This window comes from Pygocentrus nattereri, chromosome 18 (assembly GCF_015220715.1).
Source record: "Pygocentrus nattereri isolate fPygNat1 chromosome 18, fPygNat1.pri, whole genome shotgun sequence".
Classification (NCBI taxonomy): domain Eukaryota; kingdom Metazoa; phylum Chordata; class Actinopteri; order Characiformes; family Serrasalmidae; genus Pygocentrus; species Pygocentrus nattereri.
The window spans coordinates 36,947,592-36,973,850 of NC_051228.1; the positions used below are offsets into that span (position 1 = coordinate 36,947,592).

A 26,259-nucleotide genomic window follows, 5' to 3' on the forward strand; every position below is an offset into this window, starting at 1 on the left:
GCCATGTAGGAGGAGGACAGAGTGAAGGACACAGCACCTCCACACTTTTACTCCCCGCAGGTTCAGCCCAGCACCACATGTGTAATATAAACGTGTGGGGGGTGAACAGAGTGAAGACACATGAAATAACCGATTTTCAATGTTCTCCATAGAAAATGAGCAAAGACCAAGGAAACTGAGGTTAAAATAACAAATTACATTATTTTTTCTTTTGGTGAACACTGAAAATGGGTCCCACAGACCTGAACACCACACAGGGGTTTGGACATTTAAAGCTAAAGATAAAAAGTTAATTAGTAGTGATATAACTTTGGTGTTTGTGCTGCCATTGTAAAAGCTGACTAGATCCAATTATGCAGGACACTCTGCACAAACAGTGGGCAACAGTCAGCCACAGGCGCTCTGATGTCCAACGTGGCCCAGATGGCCAACCATCGGTTTGGTCCTGCGTTTTCATGGATGTTGTGTATTTGTGCACTTTTTGTGTACTGAGTTCGGGATGCCAGGCTGAAACCTAAAACCTAGAGCCACAAAACGTCGCAAAGTGAAATCTCATGAGTTTTAGGACGGTTGACTGAAGCTAGCAATGGACAGAAGTTACTGGCAACATAAAGAGTCCTATCCTCACTCTGTGGCCTACCGCTACTGTGGAGACCATACTAGGCAATAGAAGTCTCCCAAAGTAACAGTCATCCCTGAGTCTCCTCCACAGAATTCTTCAGAAGGACAGTCACAGCCATGTCCATGCTCTGCACTGGTCATTCTTGCAAGCTGGATACTGTTGGGGTCAAGGAGTTTGTGATTTACCATTTATGGTCTTGATCAACCTTTCTCCAGACTTCTCTAGTCTCATCGACGTCTCTGCTCGGCTTGGTCGATTCCAGAAGAAGCCACAGCAGTTTTGGCCTTAACCCGTGCCTGATTGTCACTCACATAGCGGTCATATGCTACTATAATCTGCTTATCGTTTCCTCATCATTTTCACTATCCTTGTCATTTGCCTCACATATGCATGGTATTTGTGCAGATCTCTCACTTTCTTCCCCCCGCATGTCCTCTACCTCATTCCCGCCATCTCTGAGCACAACACTTTCACTGACCATGTCCATGGTCAGCATCTGGGATGGCTTGTCCTTCCCATTATCCTCCACCAGGTGCTCGGTGTCAGACTCATCAACTTCCTCACACACTGAGAAGATCCTGCCGGGACTGTTTGTCCCTCTATGACGTATTTGGTGGTAAAGTCCAGAGAAGTCTCTCTTTGTCTTGTCAGAAGGAGTCGTTTCCGAAGCTTGAGGGACTGAGCCGTTAGCCAGAGAATGTTCCGTGCCTTTAGCACTTGCTTTTGAATTTTGCTGGAGAACAGATGTGGTGACGCTGAGAAGTTTAAGCTTGCTTTTCATTTGTCCTCCAGAGGGAGCTGCAGAGCTCTTGAGAGGGCGGTCAGGATAGGCCAGGTTCGAGGCCCCGGCGCTTATTTTGGGACACTGTATCCCTGGTTTGTGTCCTTTCATCATTCCTAGCACTTCATATCGGAAGCTAGAAATGTCCTGTTTCAGCTCCTGAAAGACATGCATGTCAATGAGAGGTCAGTTGGTTTTGTAATACACACTCTGGCCGAAATGAACAATTTAAGCTACATCTGGTCTAAACATGCCTACTTGCCTCCTAGAGCAGTGCAGTAGTCTTTAGAGAAAGATTTTCTGGTTTAAAGACTAGACCCTTCCAATGAAGTATCTTGAAGAGGGAAGTAAAGGCAGTACAGAAAACTGTTTAATCTAACTATATTAAAATTACACGTTAAAACACATTAAAATACTTAATTCTGAATAATCTGCTGATGAGTTGGATCGGGTGATTGTGGCGTACTGAGGGTCAGCAGGAGCAGGATTAGCCTGGCTGGAGAAACAGTGCTTACAGAGGTGCTTGAAAGTTTGTGAACCCTTTTAGAATCTTCGATGTTTTGGCATGAAATTGAGCCTCAAGAGTTGCTCCTTGTTCAACTGGATTAAACCGTGTATATTTCATTGTGAGCAATTGGAACAACATTTCAAACGATTGATTTCACTGGACTCATAAACAGGGAAATAAACAGAAGCTGGTTAGTGGGGCAGCTGAAAATGAGATCCTCCAGACTGACTTCAGGCAAGGTTGTTAGTTTTTCATTTTGATGCCAAACAAGTTTTGTAAGCCTAATGTTTCTGTTACCTGCTAACTTAGTTAACCAACTAATGGGCCCAGCAGTTTGTCTACTTTTGCCACCATTTCTCTTCTTTGGAAGCTTGCTGTCGTGAAGTTGCCAAATTATTCATTTTTTCCTCTTCTGATGCTCCCTAATATTTGAGTACACACTCCTTTGGGAACCAAAGGGATGTGGTCCTTGATGATTCTAGGATGGGAGGAGCAATTGAGCAGAACCATAATTGCTGCGTAATTATTCATTTTTAATGCTTACCGAGCACAGAAACGTCTATATTTTGATTCCCCAAAGAATCTTTCAAAGGATAATTCTTTAAAGAACAATGTTCTGATATGTGTGAGTGTGAAGAACTATAACCCTCTACATAATAGTAACCCATCACTTTGCCAATATTAAAAAAGACCCAGTCACCTTGAAGTTCTCCTCTGTCAGACCCTCTTCAGTCTTGGCGTCTCTGATCATCGCAGCCACGTAGCGCTTCACCAGATTTCGCAGCACTTCCTAAAAGCACCAACCAAGAAAAGACGAGACTGATTGCCTGCAAGAGCACCATCAATATGAGACTAGCCAGACTAGCACATGATGCTTAACAGAGCACTAAAAGTGTCTGTGGCGCTAAGATTAGAGGCAGAAATGTGAAAGGCGCAAGGTGATTTATGATATAAGCGATCAAAAGATAAAGACGTTGTGAGCAGTAAGTCTTTGGAGGGTTTGATATATCGTACAATGGCAGACAGGAATAATGGACGATGGAGTCGAATGAGACATCATTACCTGGTACTGGTGATTGATGCGGACGTTCTCAGCAGCTCTTCTCTGTGGGAGGATAGAAATCACTTGACTATTGACTTAACAACAGACTCACTGCCTGTGGCTTGTTTTGTTCTAAGACAATGAAGCGTCCAGAATAGACAGTGCGAGAGAATCAAGGTTTAAGGAGCGAGTAGATTAAGGCACAGCACAATGACGTTTACAAGTCGGCCCCTTGGAGTTAGAAATTCTGATATTTTAGTCCAAATTCAGCTTTTCACATGTTCTTCTACTGTGACAAGTTGATAACATTATGTGAGAATTCTGGACTGTTTATCTAGAAAACAGAAAGGTTCTACCTCCAAAGTTAAACTCTAACTTGGTTCTATAAGGTTCTACCCGGGAGCCAGTCAGTACTTTGAGGTTCTGCTTCTTTGTCATGCCGCCACTCTGCTCAGTGACTATGGGAAACGTTCATGAAACTTTATGAAACATGAAAACATGCAGCTGAAACATTTCATTTAAAATCGGATTGTCTTGCATGTTATAAAGTCTTGGTTTGAATTGATGGGGTCTTAATTATAACATTTCATTCATTAATCCATATTTTCTTTTTCTTCTTTCTCCCAAATTGTGACATTTCTGATATAAAACCTGCCTTATCTTATAAAAGTGAGTGCACCCCTCACATCTCACGTCTCACTCTTTTCATGGGACGAAACTATAGAAATAAAACTTTATAACTTAAAGTGGTCAGTGTGCAGCTTGTATAGCAGTGCAGATTTACTGTCCTCTGAAAAGAACAACACACAGACATTATGTCTAAATAGCTGGCAGCACAAGTGAGTCCACCTCACAGTGAACATGTCCAGATTCTGCTCAAGTGGTCAATATTTAGTGTGACCATTATTATTATCTAGCACTGCCTGAACCCTCTTGGGCACGGAATTCACCAGAGCTGCTCAGGCCATTGTCTTAAAAATGACTTTAATTATTTAACACCCTTTACAAAAGTAAATATGTAATCTAAAGCATTAACCCTAAGCTATTTAACTTTCTGGTACATGTAGACAGTCTATTACAAGACTAATTTTATATTTCAAAACAAATTATGAGTATAAACTGTTTGTGTTCCTTTAAAATCATTGCTTTTTTCATGTTTTGCCAGATAGAATCTTATAGTTCCAAGCAGAAAGTGAGTTCTTAGGGTTATTAGGTTCTGTCTGCACTTGATCTGTTCCAAAAAATCCCATTTGCAAATTATTAGATTTTTGTTATTGTACGTTTAGAATGAATTTAGGCTGTCTGTCATTTTCATGTATTAAAAGACATGTCCCGCGGATCAGTTGTGCTATTTAGAATGCAGAATCTCAATATGAAGCTCAATGTCTCAGAACTGCCCACAGCACAGACAGAACTGAACAGAGTCATTTCAAGGGGCAAAGTGTAAAAACCTGCTGCTGCATCTCTAAACTCAAGCTATGATTGTCTGATACCTTGCATATCACAAATATTGTAAAAGAGGAGAAAAGTCTTACACTAATCGACCCAAAAGTCTCTGTTTTCTTGGCTGTCATCCTGAAGATGTTCCTCTTGATCCACCTGATCAGGTACCACACAGACTTTGGACTGGGGATTATGTTGAATGGAGGGGGCAAAGTACCTCCTTCTTCAAAGTAGCTCATCCACAGCTTAGTTCGGGCAAACTTCCACTCCATGTCAGCATGATCCTATGAAATGGCAGTGGAGTAACTTATTTAGAGAATAAAACTTAACCATAAAACAAGATTAGCACTAAGAAGCCTTTACACACTGAGCATGACCTGAATAACTGGCATGAAGATGCAAAATATTCTTTTTTTTTTTTTCCAAAATGACAAATATACACGCCGGATGCAGTTTTGGGGAAATTTGACTGTGTTGTTTGAACCATGAAAAAAAAAAAAAAAGCAGAATGTCTTCAAGTGGAAAAAAAATAACATTTTCTGCTCACAGAAGTTTAAAAAGGAGAACAAACAGTTTCAACAGCTCATTAAGGGCTTTCACAAATAGTTTGGATGTCTGTAGTGGAGGTCTGCACGGGACTGTTTTTCAGGCCTGGTCCAACCCACTCCCACAAAATCGGAATCATCTGTCCCGCTCCCGCCCACACAATCCCACCCGCATCCAATATCTGACACCGTCTAATCACAAATGCGTTATCCTCTGCTGAAATAACAGGGTAGTCATGGTCATCAGACACTCTGTGAGTAACTTCACCAAACTCTGTTTATTCCCAGTAAACTCAAAGCAGGAATTAAACCACAGAGCGGTTATTTTTGGTGTTTTGCTGAGTAGCTGTGACCGTCGGACTGAAGGCTCCACCGTCTTTTTAACACCTAATCCAGACACGCTGCCTCTGCGTGGAGTAAGTCAAGCAGCAGCGCGAGCGCTATAGCTCGGACACACTGGCCTTTCATAAATGCAGCGCTTGTGCTGAAAGTAATACCGATGTTCGTTTTTCCAGATGGTCACGTTAGTCACCCTGTTCAATAGAAATGCCATTTATAAATGTGCTTTTGATTAGGCAAGTTTCAAGCCTGGTGGACCAACCAGGAAACCTGTCTGCAGCACGGAATGTTTAACTGTTATTTTGTAATAAATTACATTAAATCACCTTTTCAAGTTTTGATTTCCAGTGTATTTAGCTGCGAGACGTGAGCAGCGCATGGAAAAAATCTATTCTCTAAACACAGCGGGGCTTCAGTGTGGTGTCTGGGACTGTTTGAAAGCACTGGCCACTTAACAAACAAAGCAGTATGTGTGAATCAGGCCTATAAGAATCTGCCTGTTCACTTGATCAGTTGCTTGAGAATGACTTTATTCATTTGAACTGTTTTATTATTTACAGATATGATTTAGCGATTGTTCTACTTTATTAAGCATAATCATTCATTTGCAGGATTTCTCTATATGCATGCTTCTGCCCGCTCCCACCCGAAGCGGTCTGATTCCCACCCACTCACGCAAGCAACACTGAAAATATGTCCCACGTGGCAAAATATTGTGCTGGATCCTGTGGGTATCATGCAAATCCACATCCAGTGCAGACAGTAAACCGCAGCTTTGTAAACCATAAGGATGCAGACAAACTGATCCTGTTGACATTTGTCAAAAACCTCTAGTTACTGGGACATAGCCAATTCATCATCTTTGTTGTCGTCATGCCAACGCATGTTCATGTCACCTGTGAAAGTTTGCTTAAAATCGAACATTTCATTTCCTGAAAAATTGCATTTGCTGTTCAAGACATCAGTTGTGCACATGTCTGAGTTGCTTTATTCGAGTCTAAATAAAGCAAACAAATAAATCACGCTCAATTTAAAGGCCTTTGAACTTTAAGACGTTCTACAGAAATGACCCCAGGTCAAAAGACATGTAAGACTCACTGCGATATGTTGATAGGAGTTGTTCATCATGGCAATCAGCATATTGAGAAGCACTACTAGAGAAATGATGTTATAGGTCCCAAACATGGTGGCTCCCACAAACTCTGTGAACTGGTGGTCGGGGTCAACGTTAGTCACATGCAGACTGATGAGGCCAAAGATGGACCAGAACAAGGACTGAAGTGTCTCAAATAACCTAAAATGAGACAAAGAATTCATGATTATGGACAGAAACTATTTTTTTTTTAGGCATGGAAAGATCTCTGGGTGATCACATTAAGTAAATGTTCTCCACAAATGCCCACAAACCCAAGCACTGAGCTGGTGTGCCATTTCTGTGGGTAATTGCTGTGGGTCTCCGGGATGGTCTCCACCATTCAGACTATTTTGCAATATTTTTCTCATTTACACTACTGTAGCATTCTCCTTCACATTAAGGACACTAATTAAGACCCTCCTGGACACTTTCAGACATGATGTTGTGGAACATTGGTGCTAGAAGTGCTTAAAACAGATTTGTCTTGAGCTCAGATGCTGCACATTTCTGTGAAAACGTGGAGAATATCAACCTTGGCCTATGGTCAAATATGGCTGGCTCTATGTTGCCTTTTCCATCTGTTCATTTCATAGGATCTCTCAGTCCAGTATTATTTAAATGGCATGAATTCTGCTCTTGGTAAATTAATGTAGCCCCTGTAAAATCATATGTGCATGGAGTCCATTGCTTACACTATTATAATGAACCACTGAACCACTGTTATAATTTTTCCTACAGGGAATCTTTATTTTCCCCCTGATCAGATATTATTTATACATCTAGATGGGTCTTTGGGTCTCTAGCCTAGCAGCATAGATGAATACATGTGATGGGACTGCTCATTAACAAGTCCTTCTTGAGTTAAAATGAGTGTGTTTGAGCAGGACAGCACTAAAATGTACTGGATAGTGGCCAGTCTTCCTCGGACAGGATTGGTTTTACATGATGAAGTGTTGTAACTGAAATGAAATTACTGTTATGCAGTCTTGGATTTTGCAGCCAAGCTGTTAAACTACCTCCAGAATATGGCATGTTGAAATAAGATGTCCCTGAAAAAGACGTCATCTAGAAGGCAGTATATGTTGATCCAAAATGTGTATATATCTTTCAGTGTCAATGGTGTCTTCACAGATGTGCAAGTAACTCAGGCCATGAGTATAGATGAGCTTGAGCCCAGGTAAGTTGGTGGTGTGTGTGCATGCTGTTGATACAAGGCTTCCACTGCTAATAGCTGAATCATAATAGAATATAGGATTACGAGGTGGGTAGTCCTGTAAATAATCCATTAAATAGAAGGATAACTGTGTAAATGTCTGTATCTGATTACATTCCCTATCGGAAAGTTCAAGACCGTTCTGCATGTGCGTCGCGTCATAGTGAAAGTTTATACTGTTCAACATGGCGTAGCAGAAACTGGCCTGCAGAGGAGACGAAGTTCATGCACTGATCTTTAAAAGACGGTGGTGGGACGGACGTCCAGCTTATATGTCTCAGAATATGACGTCTTTCTCTCCTTCTTTAACGAGGACATGTGATGGATGTTTTCTTCTTAGTCTGACATCATTTTAAAGCAATTAAAAACACAATCACTGCTCACTGCTGCTCATCTCACTCTGACTGGACTCACGTGGTATCGCTGTCATAGTAACTTTAATCATGCGCATACTTCTGGATTATTAAGTCTTTGCTTGTAAACACAGCCATTGCTTTTAAACTATTGGCTGGTATATTTTTGGCAAAGCAGTGAACCTCGACCCAATGTCTTTTTAATATATCGGGGTCCCTTTCATCATAACAAGCATAGGAAGTTGCTAGTAGTATGCTGCTGTCTCGGTTGTTAGTTAGCTAAATTTCCCATTCCACCTAATGCCTGGGGTGCAGCCATGTAACTGCTGCAGCATTTAAGGTGGAACAGGAAAAATCAAACGAGAAGCTGGTGAATATCTGACTTCAGCTTCATATCACCGAAAAAATTAGGGTTGGGCAATAATAAATAGCTCTCAAATCCCTCCTCTTTGAAGGCATACGACTCCCTAAATGTAACTTCAGCCAATTCCAAGCAATTCCAAGTGGCAACATGACAAGAAAACAAGGGGTAGTGGTAATAATACGAAATGGCAGTGGGCCCAAGATGCAAGATGGCTCTGTATAAAGTTAAACTTAAGTGTCAAAGTGTGTGTGTGTGTGTGTGTGTGTGTGTGTGTGTGTGTGTGTGTGTGTGTGTGTGTGTGTGTGCTTTTGTTAACTCCATTTTTTCCGGTTTATACGAAGACGTGTTGCACTCACGTGGTAAAGGCATTGTTCTGATGTGAACAGCGAATCCCCTTGCAGAAGCCTGTGGTGTTGGTAGCATTAGTTTCATAATAGAAATAGAGCTGATTGAGACCATTGGCAAAGGCCAGCAGCACCAGGCAGTAGATGAAGAGAAACTTGAGTATGTCCAGAAGCATTCGACCCAGGGAGATCTGCAGGGGGCCCAGGTGGGAGTTGGCTGTGAAGAGGGAGATCAGGCGCAGAGAGCTGAAGATGTTGGCGATGGCAAACAGCGCCTCTGCAACCAGGGTAGGGTGCCACATCTCCCAGTCATCTCGAGGTCTGCAGCCATTGTACTGTGGAGACAAGTCCCAAGAGGTTATCCTCTCCAAGTGGGTTTGTGAAGAGTTACTAATATAAGCACAGTTGCAGAATCAAAGAATCCAACGAATCATCTTGAAAATGAAATTTTTCCAAACTTTTACTTTAACAACAAAAGGCAGAAGAACCCTTCGAGAGGCAGTTGTGTAGCACAATGGTTTATAGTAGGGGTCATTAATTAAAATTCATTAAGGTCCAGTTAGAGAATTTCCTCAAGCCAAGGTCCGGAACATGATAATGTCTAACATCATGACTCAGTGCCATATATTGTTTACTGAAGTAGCCGAGTAGGAATATCAACATCTTATACAGTCGACAACTGAACATCAGATCAAATAAAGTCCAGTTCGGTCAGATTTCAACAACATTTACTGAATATCAGATCAAATAAAGTCCAATTCGGTCAGATTTCAACAACATTTACTGTCAGTTTTCTCTTTTCAGATCACGTCATGTGGAATAACTTCCCTCTGACTCACTTTCTTCTCTGACTGCTGTTTCTCTCCACGTCCCTCCCCTGTGTGGCGTCACTCACTCGAGTCTCAGAGCTCATCATAATGCACAGATCTGATTGGCTGAGTAGCATCACGTGTGATATTTACAGTGCATGCGATTGGGCTGTGAGTCTCTCGGGCCGCTAAAGCTACAGCAAAGGCTAGAAAAGTTATGCCGATTTAAACTAGGACCAAAATAAATAATTCTCAATAGTTTATTGGTTACAGGTCCAGATCTGCATAGGACAGCAACTGGGTCCGGACTCAGACCGTGATCTGCCTATTAGTGACCTCTGGTCTATAGCATACCTTTGTGTAAGCCACAACCTTCAGGGAGATAGTGGCTAGATATAGAGAATTCATGACAAAATCCATGAGGTTCCACCAGTCGTGGATGTAGTCCTGAAGGCCCCCATCCCACATCTGTTTGATCTCTGCCCAGATGAAGCCTGCAAAGAATGACATCTTTAAATGTTACAGCCGTCCACCAAGATGTTTCACCCAAACTCATGTTTCTAACACTTCATCTGTGTTTCTTCCCACTCATGCTAACAGTTTTGCTCTTCAAAGCGCTCGGCTCCAGAAAGTCTGCATTCGTTTTTTTTTTTTTTCCCCTTCAGGCCTGCCAGCAGGATTCATTAGGCAAGGGGTAAAACAAATTACCAAGAGGACAACTTCGCCTAATACGCTGCTAGTGATCACTTTTTATAACCAATCATTAGACAACATGACTGTCTTTCTTCATTTCCATTACCATTAAGCATTCCCCATTACTGAGACATGGTAGGGAGTTAAGTAGCTTAGCTATATCATAGCCCATTGACCAAAAAGGCCTTATAAAGTTAAAATATTAACCAAACAGCATAACAATCTGTACCGAATACAGAGACAACGCTGTGCCATTTCCAGCACAAATAAAACTGCATAATGTGCTCTATACACTTCGCCCACTTTATCCACAGGAGCGAGCTCTTGCACAGATCACACAGTGATAAACTCCCAGAGAGGGAAAAAAAACAACGGCTTGGTAGTATCGGCTTAGCCAAGTCCATTAAAAATCAAGTTGGGACGACGAGCTCTAAACACTTCAACAGAAAATGAACCCGGCTGAACACGGCAGCCAAGAAGCCTTATCTGATGGGCCCATATCAGGCAATATCTACTGAAAGGCTAAATGGCTCGCTTAGCTCGGAAATCCACGTTTTTCCACTGAATGCAATTTAAAGAGTTGGCACCTAGCAGGAAAACAGCATCCCAATGTTAATGGGATACCATATTCCAATTTAGATCGTATTGCCTCCAAGCCACCCATACCTCCTACCAAGCTGCTGGGTTTATTCCCCATGAACTCCTGGCTTAAGTTACCTAGAACTAGGTGTATTGAAAGTGCAATGCTTTTTCAATGCTATGTGGTAAACAATGTAATAGTTGTACTGTAATAGTGTAGAAGTTGAAGAGGTGAAGAGTTTTATTCAACATATCGTAACGAAAAACTTTACAGGGTTAGCTTTTAATAGAAGTTGATGTAAAGAGGTTTTATTCCAAGTGATTTTGGAGCATTTCTGATGGCCTGATTGTCCTAAAATTCTCACACAATATACAAACCTTTTTTTTTTTTTTTTCAAAAAAGTTAGGACCATGTACAAAATGTAAATAAAAATAGAAAGCAGTGCTATGCAAATCATGTAAACCCTGTATTTACTGGAATAGCACAAAGGCAGCATATCAAATGTTGAAACATGAGAAATATTGTTTTGTGGAAAATGTACATCGATTTTGAATTTGATGCCAGCAAAACTTTCCAAAAAAGTTGGGACAGGGGCGTGTTCACCACTGTGTTTCATCACCTCTTCTTTAACAGCACTCTAAGTGTTTGGGAACTGACGCTGCTGTAGTTATGAACGTGAAATGTTTTCCTGTTCTTGCTTAACACAGGATTTCAGCTGCTTAACTGTTCAGAGTCTCTTTTGTTGGATTTTTTCATTTCATAATGCGGCAAATGTTTTCAGTGGGTGAGAGATGTGGACTGCAGGCAGGTCGGTTTCGCACCCGGATTCTTTTACTACCGAGCAATGCCATGTGCACTAATGCCCCCTTAAACCATCATGAATACTGGCTTTTGAACTGTGCACTGATAACAAGCTGACTGGTCTTTACTCTGGAGGACACAGCATCCATGATTCCCAAAAATGTTGATTCATCGGACCACAGGAAGACTTTTCTGCTTCCCTTCAGTCCATTTTAAATGAGCTCAGGCCCAGAGAATGCGGCAGCATTTTTCACAAACAGTGGTTTTCAGAAGTGTTTCTGAGGCCATGCAGTGATTTCCACTACAGAATCGTGTCTGATTTTAATACCTTTTTAATGCCTGAACATCACAGCCACCCAATATTGTTTTTTTTGGTCTTGTTGCTTAAATACAGAGATTTCTCCAGATTCTCTGAATCTTTTACTGATATCATATAATCTAGACGATGAAAAGCAAAAGTTCTTTGCTATTTTACAACGAGAAATGTTTTTCCTGAATTGTGACACATTTGCCTGCCGAGTCTTCAGAGAGTGATGAACCCTCCCCATCCTTACTTTGAAAGACTCCACCTCTCTGAGAGGCTCTTTTTATATTAATCATGTTACTGTCCTGTTGTAAATTAACCACCAGGTGTTTTTGTTAGCATTACACAACTTTACCAGCCTTTTGTTGCCTGCTTCCCATCTATTTTGGAATGTGTTGCTGCTGGCATTAAATTAAAAACAGGCATATATATATATATATAAATATAGACATTGCTGAGCTGAACCTGATATTGGGTCAGTTTTACGGCTCAGTCTGATTTGGTCCGACTCTGAAGATCAGACCCGTCTGGTGAATGGTGTTGGGTTCATTTCTGGCTGATTCCAGGTTGTTCAGCTGTTCTTCTGTCACAGCTGCCGACTGAAAAGCTGCTCAGTGGTGACGACAGTTTGGGAATTTAGTGTAAGGAGCTGGAGAACGAACTGCCGGCTGAGCGGCGAGTGGGCGGAGCTCGTTACTCTGACGTAGCAACGAGCTGCTCGTTAAGGAGCTATAATTAGGAGGAAGGAGCTGAACATTAAAACATATTAAAGCCGCGTTCACGGCCAGTTTATTCATTTCTTACTGTATTTATTTAACTGCTGTATTAAAGCAGTAGAGACACTCGAGGAGGGAGTTATCACCAATAACATCACGGCTGGGATCATGTACTGCAACCAGAGTGTCTGTGAATCTTTCGCTCTGATCGAGTTGATTAAAGCCATGTCTAAATTATTTACTTGCCTGTTTGATTGTCACATTGAGTTTGAAAGTGAGTATGAAAACCTTTTTGTGCTCAGTCTAACAAATGTGTTCTTATTTATTTATTTCATTGCTGTAACAGCCAAAGAATTATTGTTATTGCCAATGTATTGTTCTGGCATCATGACGCCCTACCTATCACCCAGGGGAGGATCATCCACTCCACGATGGTCGGCGGGGGTCCCTGTCGCATTGGTGACTGGGATACGATATGCTGGGAGGCCAGCAGCAGGAGGAAGAGGAAGGTGAGGTAGGAGGCCGTGTGGCAGATGAACTTGATGAAGGGCTTGCGGATGAAGAGGCCGTAGTGGCTCTTGGGAGCAATCAGGTAGAAGATGGAGAAGAGGGGGAACAGGAGGCCGATGAAGATGCACGTTATGAACTTGCAGGCCCAGTGTCGTCGCCTCCAGCCGGGGAACTCGTCGTACCAGCGGGACGCCAGGAGCTGCTGACAGTTCGGCTGCGCTACAAACTAACCAGTCACACACAAGGATAAAAGAATGAGAATTTCATTAAAACAAGAAATCTGACTAAAAACACACCACAAATCAGGGGAACAGGTGTAGGAACTCAAATGAGTCAGATACATAGGAACAAGCCCTTTTGCCCAATGGATGTTTTTATATGGCGATTCAAATTTTCATCAAAGCTCATTCTGTCTCAGCAAAGTCTAACCCTGGAACAGAGCTTTTAAAGAAGGCATCGGGCATACAGTACGGGGGGCGAATAACAAAGTCAAGTATATGCTGGTGTCAAATACAGGGGCTTATGCAAGACTCTCATAAGCTCTTCAAGAAAGCTTTAACTCCTTGCTTCATAGTAGTTAGATAAAATAGCACAAAGGTCTTTCAATCCAGAACATGAATCCAGATTTCAGCCCAGAATATACAGCAATCAGGCATAAGATCATGAGCACCTCCTTGTTTCTACACTTATTGTCCACTTTACCAGCTCCACTTACTGTATAGCTGCACTCTGTAGTTCTACAGTTACAGACTGTAGTCCATCTGTTTCTCTGATACTCTGTTACCCTGTTCTTCAGCGGTCAGGACCCCCATGGACCCTCACAGAGCAGGTCCTATTTGGTCATTCTCAGAGCTGCAGTAACACTGACAATGCTGGTGGTGTGTTAGTGTGTGTTGCGCTGGTCTGAGTAGATCAGACACAGCGGTGTGACACGAAACATTGTGAGGTTGTGATACAGCAATGCATGTGACAGTGTGCATGGTGGAGATGTTTCATGGAGAATGGACATTTCATGTTGTTTGGCTTTGCTACAGAATTTGACTGCCTGTTGACGACCCCTGGTCAAAACCGTGGCCCTATCACGTGCGTGATCTCCGACGTTGCCGCAGTCGTCCACGATAGGAGGTCAAAGGAACCATAATTGGCCTCGCTCTCATCTCAGTGGTGCTTGATGTGACTCACAGAAAGAGTGTGATAGCTGGAGGCCTAGCTAGTTGGTGGAAGGAGCCCACGTTGGATATGATAAAAAACAAACAAATTAAAACGAAAAAAATGCTGGCGACAGAAAATACAGACTTGGTTCTAAAAGTGGTAAAAATGGTTTCTAAAAGTGTAAAATGAAAAGAGTATTTAATATGACAGCAGCAACACGTATACGCCTTAAAAATGGTTTTTAAGAATGCGCACATGACAAAGAGGTCATCATGAGACTGATTCCTTTCTTCTTTTCTTCACTTGCTGTAAACTCCCCTGAAAACAAGCTCTTTCGTTCATCATGAGAAGATTTATCCTCAGACCGTGACGCCTCCTGCAGTTCATGCCAGTTGTGGAAGCAAAAGCTCATCCATGAGAATCCAAGCAACAAGGCTAATGAAAAACAAGTGGCACAAATCACGAAGCACAAAAGGCTTACAGTGTCAGTTCGGCCTGGTTCTAATCAGATGCTATTGAGCATCCCTGGAGTTGCTGGATGAGCTTTCAGCAGCCAGTCATTTGCACAACACGTCAGCTCTGCTGAAGTGACTGAGCTCAAGTCATTACACATCAGTTCATCCAACACAGAACGTTATTAAATCAACAGGTACGTATATTTTAAACTGTAGGTGTGATTAATAATTGGGTGGCATCAAGTCAGGCATCACCAAGTAGTTCCTTCAGCTGAAATGTATGTCGGTTATCTTTAAGCATAACTGTACGTGCCATTGGAATAGAAAATGTGCATGTAAATGAAAATGGAACAGGACCAAAAAGCCCACAGATCATCTAAATATAAATCGTATGGATTCTCTGGCACATGTGAGCTGTTCGCCGAGTCTTTACTCCGAGCAAAAAGTAGAAAAGTAGAAAAGCCAGAGTGACTCAGATGATGTGCAGGAATACTTGCGCTGTACAATGTAATGGGATTTGGAGCGTCCTGCCTCTTTATTAGCCTGCTTTCACGGTTCAGTGAAACTTTTGGAACAGCGTGGTACTTTATCGCTTGCGTAAGGCACATCATCTGTGATGGACCAGAGAAAAGCAAAACCTGGACATTCTGCCATCTACAGCGGCAGGGATTCCATGTACAGACCAATTTAATCACGAGAAACCAAATATATATGACAAGAGTTCATAGACGTAATATAGTGTATCAGTCCATGACTACTGGTCCATTTCAGTCCTATAGGAACCGTCATCTATTTCAGTCATAGCCGCCGCTGCTGCTACTTTGCTATATGGTCAGCTTTTTCCAGAGACCTGTGGTGTGCAGTTTACACCCATAAGAGGAAAAATGCATTTACATGCATGCATATCACTGTTGTTGGTATCTCCAATATGGTCCCTTTACAGGAGAAGGAAAAAAGCCACTTAACTTCTAATGTAAGTCAATGGAACCAGACGTCCTTCCAAGTCATTTTTGGGTCATTTCCTTTGGTCCATTATTCATGAAATTCACACACAATGTAAAGGATCACAGGCATTTTCAAATTATGTCAAAAACTGAAAATCGACAAAAATGGAGAGAGGACGTTTTTTTTCAACATTTTATATATATATCTGGCCAAAATGTAAAATGTAGGTGCTAAATATTTCATATTTAACATATTATATGTATGTGCATATATTGGCATATATTAAATTGTCATTTAATGATTAAGCTTTTTTGTAATGTAGCAAGACTTTATTCTGTGTCACTTTGGACCATTTCTTTTGGTCTATTTAACATGACAGTCTAAACAGCACTGGGCATTTTCAAAAATTATATAAAAAAAACAAAAAAAAAACCTACCAAAATGGAGATACAAGGTTTAATTCAGACAGCAACGATACACACAAGAAATATATCGCTGTTGATGGAAGAAAATAGGAAAAAACATACTTTACTTTTAATGTAAGTCAATGGAACCAGACATACAGTACTGAGTGAAACTCTTAGGCACCCAAGACACATTTTCAAATCAATTTATTTGTGTAGTTTGTGTTTATTTTATGAGAAAAGTGTGTGTGTGTGTGTGTGTGTGTGTGTGTGTCTGTGTGTGTGTGTGTGTGTGTGTGTGTGTGTGTGTGTTTAACCATCTCCAAGCCTCTCCTCGAGGAAGTCCAGTATTATATGTAGTTAAAAAGCAGCTCCTGGTTTGACCAATCAGTGCTCAGTAAATTGAGCTCATGATGTCATTGATGATATTAACGAGTCTCTGTGGCGGCTGTGAAGGTGTCCAGGAAAAATCTGGACCCGAGAAATTCTTGTTACTTTTTATTGTTTTTCTGTTTATTTGAATTATGAATACGACTTTATTCTAATGTATATTGTGATAAACTCCCTGCTGAGCTAAACTGTTTAAACATTTGCTTAGATGATTAAAACTTTCACTCAGTGCTGCACATCACACCCTAACCCTGGCCAAACAAACTCCCAAAAACCAGATGTTTTGCCACTTTGTGTTTACGAAATAAATTGCATTTTTCTTCCAACGGCTTTGAATTAGAATTGGCGAAATTTTCTAACTTGCTGGAATTCCTCTCATTTGCTGGCCTTGTGGGGACATGTGGTCTTCACAAGTGTAGAAAGACAAGTAAACACAAATACACACACACAGAAATGCTCTGTGGAGTTAAGCATTGAACTCACTGAACAAGTTCCAGGACACTGTTCTACATCTACACCAATATTTCAAGGCGGAAAGCAGACAGTAAAGCTTTTCTGCCAAAGCCAACACAGTGACAGGATACAGAGAAGCTCAAACTTCATACAGAACGACCTGAATCAGTTAAGGAAGAACATATGGAATGTATTAAGTGTTCCTTATTATTTGATGTACTCTGGTTTGTCCACACAGATCCGCTTTTAAGGCCAAGCAAAAACATCACCCAGAGCGCGATGAGGACACGATGACGACAAGCTCCAGTGGACTCGGTATTAAATAGCGCTGCCTCTAAGTTCTGCCGGAGGCTCACATCATGAATACAGAATCCAGAAATATGATAATATGTTTACTAAACGTTTTGAATCGTCTGTTTATTACATTCATTAAGATTCAAAATTACATTAACTTCTGCCACACTTCATTACTTTCCTTTCGTTTTTTAGTTTAGCTCAGTTGCAGAAAGTGCCCCTGATGCAGTTCCACTGACGGACTTTGCAGCCAGTAAGAATCTGCAGGGGATAAATCACACCTGACACTGATCAAACACGTACCATTAAGACTCGAGGCCAGTATGTAAACATACATAAATAAAGAGCGCTCTAATCTTAAGCACCTATTCAGCTGAGCCTAATGAACTTGGCTCATTACGCTCGGTTAAAAGCAATCCTGGAAACGCTTATCATAATCGATGAGTCCCTCAATGCATTGAGTCCGAGCTCCACCAGGGAAGTCTGACGTAATATCAGACAGTGCAGAACAACAGAGCCGCCCCAGAATCAAGACGGAATCTCCGTTACCATGGGAACAATGATTTCTAGAGATCCCTATGAAAGACCCCCTGCAATAACCATAAATATTTACTTATTTAGTCAGCCACCAGAGCTGGCAGTACCTCTGAGCCCGAGGCTGGCACGTTAAGCCGGAGATTCTCTTCTTCAGCATTATGATTTATGTATGCATGTGCGTGTGTATGTGTTGGTGGGGGTCGGGTGGGATTTGATGCATTGACCAAACTCATTCAGGAAGATTTGATTTCACACGACAGAAGACGGCAATAAATTTAATGCCAACGCTGAATTAATACTAGCGCAGTTCATATGCATCCAGTTGATTTTTCATAACTGGGTTTGAATGATTGCAGTGAGTTAAAGAGGAATTTCAACAACTGTTACTTTCTATGAACTTCTATGTATTTCAAAACACACACACACACACACACACACACACACACACACACACACACACACACACACACACACACACACACACATCTTCTACTTCTGGGTCGTGTTGGAGCCTATCCCAGCTACCAGCGGGCAGAAGGCAGGAAACACCCTGGACAGGCCACCAGTCCATCACAGGGCAGACAGATAGATACATTCTCTCCTAGGGGCAATTTAGCATGTCCAACAAGCCAGACTGCATGTCTTTGGACTGTGGGACCAAACCAGAGTATCCAGAGGAAACCCACACTGACAAGTAGAGAACATGCAAACGCCACTTAGAAAGGACCCTGGTCACCAAGCCAGGGAATCAAACCCAGGCCCTTTTTCTATGAGGCAACAGCACTACCCGCTGTGCCATTGTGCCACCCTCCAAAAATAATAATTCTCCCTAAAGCCCTAAAGGAGCTGGATTACTTTAACCTGGGGAGGTGCCATAATTCGACTGATTAACGGGGAGTTCTTTATGTTCTGTGACGTTGCAGTACGAATCTGCGATATCTGTAATTTTACAAGTCTGCTAAGTATTAATTCTGGAGTGAATTACCTGCTATAGCCCTATTTGAGCTGGATTAGTTTTACCACAGGAGGTCCGCCAATGTAATTTGTGCATGAATCGACTGGCAGATTCATACGGGATCTGTGTAATTTCCCCAAATTACGCCAAATAGTCCAGACCGAAACATCATCACACAGACATTTATCTCAGCGTTACACAACAGGTACCACAATTCTGAACAATAAAAACACCTTGTCAACTAAATGGCCTATAGACAAGCATTCTTTGCTATTTTTTTTGTTTTTTAGAGGTATCGTTCCTTATCAGTACCAGAGAAATGTAACCACAATGTTCAAATGTTCATGTTTTTCTATCAGTCTGGGCACATTTGGGCCCCACAACGACATATATGGGACCTACAACCTAAGAATAGCCAAACAAACTCCCAAAAATCAGATGCTTTGCCACTGTTTATGAAATAAATGGCACAGTTTCCTTTAAATGGCACAAAGAACCAGCAAAATATTCTTGCTAGAATTCTTCTCATTTGCTATCCTTGTGGGGACATCTGGTCTTCACAAGTATAGAAAGACAAGCACGCACACACACACACACACACACACACACACACACAGAAATGCACTGTGAAATTAAGCATTGTACTCACTGAACAAGTTCCAGAAAACTGTTCTACATCTACACCAATATATCAAGGCAAAAAGCAGACAGTAAAGCTTTTCTGCCAAAGCCAACACAGTGACAAGATACAGAGAAAAAAAGGTGTGTGCACCTTCAGACACAAGAAAGAAGAAAAAAGGAGGCGCCATTTTCGATTTCCCGGACTTCTGTTACTGAGGGAGCTCTGAGTTGGTGAATCATAAGCCCTATTTGAGCTGTATTAGTTCTACCAGAGGAGGTCCTCTAATGTAATGTGTGTGAGATTTGACTGGACAATTCTTATTGGATAACTGTGTAATTTCCCCAAATTAAGCCAAATTGAAATATCATCTTGCGGACTTTTACCTCAGCATTACGCGACAGGCTCCGCAATTTTGAGCAATAACACCACCTTGCCAGAAAAATGGCATATAGACCAGCATTAGGCTAGTAAAGTGACTTCATTCAACTTCCCAAATGAAGCCCAACTAGAAAGAATATGTAATGCCTTGTGAAAGTACATTTTTTTCTCCTTGTAATTCTGCCATCACCAAAAAAAATGATGGATTTCATGCATCTAGTCATGAGCCAGAGGATCAAGGAACTGGGTCAAATCGAGCTGTTAGCCTTGTCGTTGGTCACAAAAAAAGACGAAAAAAAAAAGGAATAAAGTGGAGGTACAGTTTTCGATTACCCAGTCTTATTATCACATTAATGCGAGTTTGGTGAATCAGAAGCCCTACTTGAGTTGGATTAGTTTTACCAAAAGAAGTCCATTAACGTAATGTGACTGGCCCATTCGTATGGGATAAAGGCTCTGTGTAATTTCCCCAAATTAAGCCAAATAGCCCAGATTGAAACATCAACACACAGATGTTTATCAGCATTATGCCACAGGCACCACAGAACAATAATAACACATTTGTGCTGCTAAAAATCCCAAAATGTGACATTGGATGAGGGAGGAGTCTTTACATCTCATTTCAGTGTGAGGTGACGTCCGTTATCAACAGCCACTCCAAATGATTTTGCATAATCATAGCGTACAGGAGGCCAGGACCATACTGTTGTGGTTTTCAGCAGTCCAGTCATGAGCTGGATCAAACCAGGCTCCACTTAGCCGTTAGCCTCGTCTTCAAAAAAAGAGATGTCAGCTCGAACAGGACTCGTATTACTGAGTTTGGCAAAGTGTAGTAGGTAATTCACTCCTTCAGAATGATAACAGCAGACAGAAAGACTGCAGACATGGCAGGTTCACCACAGATCTCGTCAGAAGTCACTCACAATTACAGCACCTGCCCATGTAAAACTAATCCAGCTCCAATAGGGCTAAAGGTAATGTGTTAAGAAGGCATTGAGGCAATAAGTAATTAATGACCCTAATTTGTTGTAACCGTAGCAATACACTATCTGAGTCTGGTTCATCAAACAGCTGCGGCATGCTGTATATTACTACGACTGACTTCATGACTGCAGCTCTCTTACTCCACTAGAGCTTTTTCCTCTGAGAAAACCTTGATCAAATCCTCCGATGCTGTGAATTTATTTACCACCTAGGTACATCAAATCTTAATGAAACTCCGCTGATTTTTCCTGTTTTTTCCCCCTAATTCAACGGTTAGGATGTCAACAAAGTCATCATGCTTTGATGTGAAATGGCTCATCGAAGAAATGTTTACAGTGTTCGTGATGAGAACCAGACGTCAGCGTCTCAACAGTATAATGACACAGGCTTTTAAAAGAGTAGGCGGAGTTCTCCTTTAATACAACACAGTTGACTTCACGGTGTGGAAAATATCCTCTCCGAGTTGGGAAGAAAGGAAAACTCTTGAGTTGTGAAAACATTATTCACTAACATTTTTAAGTAAACAAATGTTTTGGTCCAAATCTGATGCACAAACTTAATTTAGAAGAGCGTGGAACAGTTTGCAGACGCGTTTAACTGAATTACTGATCCGTGGAATGAAGGGAAATGAAAAGTGTGTTTGGAATATTCAGATGGAACAAGTGAAACGAATACGGCAGCGAGTTCAAGCTGTATTTTAATCGGCCGTGTCCTTCAGAGTAAACAAATTTGTACGGTCACTGGTTCAAGTTACTTTGTAGCAATGGTAAAAATCACTAAATGTACCTAATTTGTAGTTCTACAGTTACAGACTATAGCCTGTTTTTCAGTGGTCAGGACCACCAGGGGACCACCACAGAGCAGTTATTATTTGGGTGGTGGGTCATTCTCAGCACTGGAGTAACATGTGATGTGATGTGGTGGTGTGATACTGTGTGCTGCGCTGGTTTGAGTGGATCAGACACAGCAGTGCTGTCAGAGTTTTTAAACACCTCAGTGTCACTGCTGGACTGAGAATAGTCCACCAACCAAAAATATCCAGCCAACACCGTCCTGTTGGCAGCGTCCTGTGACCACTGATGAAGGACTAGAGGATGACCAACACAAACTGTGCAGCAGCAGATGAGCTGTCGTCTCTGACTTCACATCTACAAGGTGGACCGACAAGGTAGAAATGGACAGTGAGTGTTTAAAAACTCCAGCAGCACTGCTGTGTCTGATCCACTCGTACCAGCACAACACACACTAACACACCACCACGTCAGTGTCACTGCAGTGCTGAGAATGACCCACCCCGAAATAATAACTGCTCTGTGGTGGTCCTGTGGGGGTCCTGACCACTGAAGAACAGGGTAACAGAGTATCAGAGAAACAGATGGACTGCAGTCTGTAACTGTAGAACTACAACGTGCAATAATTTCTCTCTATATGGTCGTAGTCCTGCTGGGAACTATAAAGAACATTGCGCAACACATTTGCAATGTGTCTCACACACAGAAGGGGGCGACATAGATCCACCTAAAATGACAGCATTGGATTCAGTGTCATCAGAGAGCACAGAATGTGTGACCTATTGGAGCTGCATGAATAAACTGCAGCAGTCCCTAGTGGTTAGATTATTCAAAATGACAACTAACAAGGCCACAGCATCTGAAATTCATAAGCCTACCTGGACTGACAAAGATGTTCAGCAGGGAATCTCCCCTGGCAAAGCAATTTAGCTCAAGACTCCACTTATTTTAGGCTTGGAAATGCAGCTGAAGATACACATCTAGGAGCTTCAAGTAAAACAGGTTAATATGCAGTGGCGCCTCTGGCCCAGAAAGCCTGGTGGGGCACAATAAACTGTAAGGGCAGCAGCGACTCGTCAATGAAGCTACATACAAACCTGATCCAAACACAAACGCGCTCCATCACTGAAATCACAGATTCCCACATTAACATAATGGTGCAGGAGTGGGAGTGGAGACAGGAATGAGTGATATGATCTCGACAGCGGATCTCACAGAACCTGGTTATACAGCATCGCATTACAAATCTGAAGTCATCTAGCAGTGACCGTCACTGTGGTCAAAACCTGGCCTTGTAATAATGCAGAATGACTCATCGTGACCATCACTGCTTGAAAAGAAAAGATGCACGACAATCTTTAATCTGGGCCAACCCGTCTAAAACTTGTCTCTCAAAGTCCACCAATACATGAATGACCTCAAGTGACATCACAGCGAGGGCAGGCAAGGATGGCAGGAGAGAGTTTACAGCTACACTCACAGTTAGCCATGTTTTTCGCTTGAACCTCTCCGGACTGAAGGAGCTGTTTTTTGTCCTTTCCAGACTGAATGATGTTAAAAACCTCTGGCCTGTGTGTCCCAAATGTTTAGTCTCTAATTTCTGCTTTGATGGCTGGAACCAATTTTAACTTTTATTGAAATGGATGGATGGATGGATGGATGGATGGATGGATGGATGGATGGATGGATGGATGGGTGGGTGGATATATTTTCAACTCGACGCATAATATGGCCTTGCTGTTAGGAGCGGCTACCACCACCGATGAGGAACAATGTTTACTAAAGGTCTGGACACATGCAAATTTATCATGTTTTATGGGCTGCTCTCAGCAGGGAGCATGATTGGGTACCACAGCTGGTTGCTGAAAGTATGCTGAACATGTGTGAGTGTTTGTTTAACTGCTCACTTGGTTAGACGATGCTTTCTTCTTAAAACTCGCAGTTTTTAAGAGGATTCGGACATTCAGCAGTGTTTTCTTATTTGGGATTTATTCTTTGCACATCCAAAAGCACAAAAAGTGCGAACAATTCTGCTGTCATGAATCTGACATAGACCTTTTCTTAGGACCTTTCTCAAGAACAGATTTGTGGCATGCGCCCGCCCCTTGGGCCCCGACGATGATGGCCCTGAGAGACGGCAGGAAGGACACCCAGCGGCTATGGACCTCAGCGAGGATGGCAGGGAGAGCGCACGTGCCACAAGATTTAAGAAATAATTTAGAAAGATATTGGTGAATGAGGCTCCATGGTGAGGAAAATGTAAGTATCTGGTTTGAAACTGTTGTGTTAATCACCGAGGGAAAGCGGCGTTCATATCTCCCGCAAAGAAGTCTGCTTAGACCTGGAGTTCCTAATATGGACAGGATGCCGACTACGGAATTGCGCTCTACTTCAAAGGTCTACTGCTGACAAACTTCATTTTGGAAAGAGGAAAAACTGTAAATAAATGCAGTTGCTGGCACTGGCCTTACCTCTTTCTGGTGGTACTTAATAGCCAGCTTGAGCCTGGCCAGGTCACTGTTGTTCTCATCCTCCAGGGGATTCACATCATCTCTGTAGTTGAGGATTAGCTCCAGCTCTCTAGAGCTGCGTGTCTGATCCAGCAAGTCCTTGGCGAATTGCTTGCACTGGTGGGACAGCTCCTCGTACTCGGACTTGAACTCGTTCTCCACCTTACTGAGCTCCTGCAGCTCCCAGCTGAGGCGGAAGGCCGTGAGAAAGGGGTCCTCACTGGACAGCGCGATGAGCGAGGGGCTGGACAGAGCGCGGTAGATGTTGAGACGCGAACGCGAGTGCCGCAGGCTGTCTACATCCGAGCTGGACACACACTCTATGCAGTTGCAGCGCACCTCATGTGGCTGGGGCACCGATACTCCTTTCTGGACCAGCAGCTTGATGATCTCATAGTTGTTGGTATGGGCAGCTAAGATGATGGGGGTTATGTCAGGGGTGAAATCAGAGAACTGCTTATCCAGCAGGATTGGAGGAACCTGAAAGAAAGAAAGCAACCGTTCAGATTTAATTAAGAGTTGGTAGGTAGGTAACTAGCCCATAAGCTTGGTCATAAGGATTGGACAATATACAAATTTCCTTCCATATGATCATTGACCAAACTTATCAAGCTTTTCATTATTATTGCTGATTGTTTAAATATTCACTCTCAGCTGTCACTGGCGTGGTACCTTCAAGGGTGCATCTCAGTGCCTTTAGTTAGGGAACATCATTTATGTTCTAAGCTGGACTGACTCCACACACCTCGTCTCGCCTCCAGGCTTTTATTCTACTGCTCTGTTTTAAAACATTCGGTTACGAAAAGGTACAAATACCAACTTTTCACTTGGAGGAACTGATTTAAGCTTCACAGTCGGACCTTAAACCCACTGCTGTACCTCTGAGGGAACTTTAACATTGTTCATACCTTGATGAACGAAAAACGTGCCTGCACAGAGCCTTCATTTCTAACAGGGTATTGTCACAGTTTCCCTTGTTCTTGGGTCTGTTTCTTGCCCCGTGTTGTTGCCATGTGCTTGTGTTTGTTTTTGGTTCTTCTGCTCCGCCTTTTCCCCGCCTTCCCCATTAGTATCTTCACCTGTCTGTAGTCTGTCTCCTCCCTCTCCCAGGTGTTCCCCATTTGTTGTAACCTTTATCTAGCCCTTTGTTTTAGTCAGTGGTTGTCTGGGTTACTCGTCACTCTGTTTTATGTAGTTGTTCTTTCCCTGCCTTGCGTTTTGTTTGTGCTTCTTTGTTTAAGCCCTGTAGTTTGTTTTTGTTATTAAAGTCTGCTTGCACCTAAATCCAGCCTCCCTGCGCAAACCATGCATGCCAGGTATTTACAACACGTTAAAAGCAGTAATACACACTGACATCATTTCAGCATGATATTATATTGAAAGACCACTGTGGCTTTTTAAAAAGGCAGTATTATAAGGTTTTATAGTGCAGTATATCATTGCAGCACTGTGGAAAAGGGGGGCGGGTTGGAACACCCTTTGTTTAATTTCCAGTCAACATGACCATTAAGTTATTCATTTTTCAAGAAAGATTTATTTCTCAGGTGATAAGAAATGAGATAATCCACTTACGTAAGGAAAGCATGGAGCCCTGCTGGTGACATCTGGTATAAATAAAATTAATGCGCTGTTTATATCTCTTGGGAGGTTTAGACACACGAGATATGAACAACACCTATGAATGTGTAGATGCGTGCTTCGAGGACAGTGAATATCGGCAGATTATATAAGATTTGTTCAGTATGAATATTATAGGCCACAATAGATATGTGATGACTGGTCATTAAGATTAAGTGACCCTTAGTAGTCCCACAACGGGGAAATTTCACCTCCGCATTTAACCCATCTGGGCAGTGAAACACCACATACACACTAGGGGGCAGTGAGCACATTTGCCCGGAGCGGTGGGCAGCCCAATCCACAGCGCCCGGGGAGCAGTTGGGGGTTAGGTGTCTTGCACAAGGACACCTCAGTCATGTGCTGTTGGCTCTGGGGATCGAACCGGCAACCTTCCGGTCACGAGGCTGGATCCCTAACCTCCAGCCCACGACTGCCCCAAAAAATACTGGTGCAACCACAAAGAAGAGCCTTTTTGTCCTTTCAATAAAAATCACACCACCTTGGGAGCCACAACGTTTTGTGTCCATTTTCACACTGTGGCTGTAAATATGTCTCAGTTTGTGCTGAGTACAGGCTAAAACATACAAATGAAGTCAAGTGTTTACTGCTCTGCTTTAAGCTTTCGCTCAACTACAGCCTCTTTTCTCGCATCTCCGGCAGGAAACAT

The 26,259-nt window shown here is 42.3% G+C and overlaps 1 protein-coding gene across 1 annotated transcript in view; it reads right to left on the reverse strand.

Annotated features, from left to right (window-relative positions):
* The window catches only part of LOC108423767 (short transient receptor potential channel 4-like), a 37,568-nt gene continuing 11,309 nt past the window's right edge, over positions 1–26,259 (reverse strand). The window contains exons 3-11 of the mRNA XM_017691300.2: positions 23,934–24,452; positions 12,992–13,328; positions 9,853–9,992; positions 8,702–9,024; positions 6,379–6,574; positions 4,489–4,680; positions 2,975–3,016; positions 2,612–2,701; positions 1–1,562 (exon numbers count right to left, since the gene is read on the reverse strand). Of these exons, the coding sequence (XP_017546789.1) occupies positions 951–1,562; positions 2,612–2,701; positions 2,975–3,016; positions 4,489–4,680; positions 6,379–6,574; positions 8,702–9,024; positions 9,853–9,992; positions 12,992–13,328; positions 23,934–24,452 (2,451 nt within the window). The 3' untranslated portion in view covers positions 1–950. The remainder of the gene's footprint in view (positions 1,563–2,611; positions 2,702–2,974; positions 3,017–4,488; positions 4,681–6,378; positions 6,575–8,701; positions 9,025–9,852; positions 9,993–12,991; positions 13,329–23,933; positions 24,453–26,259) is intronic.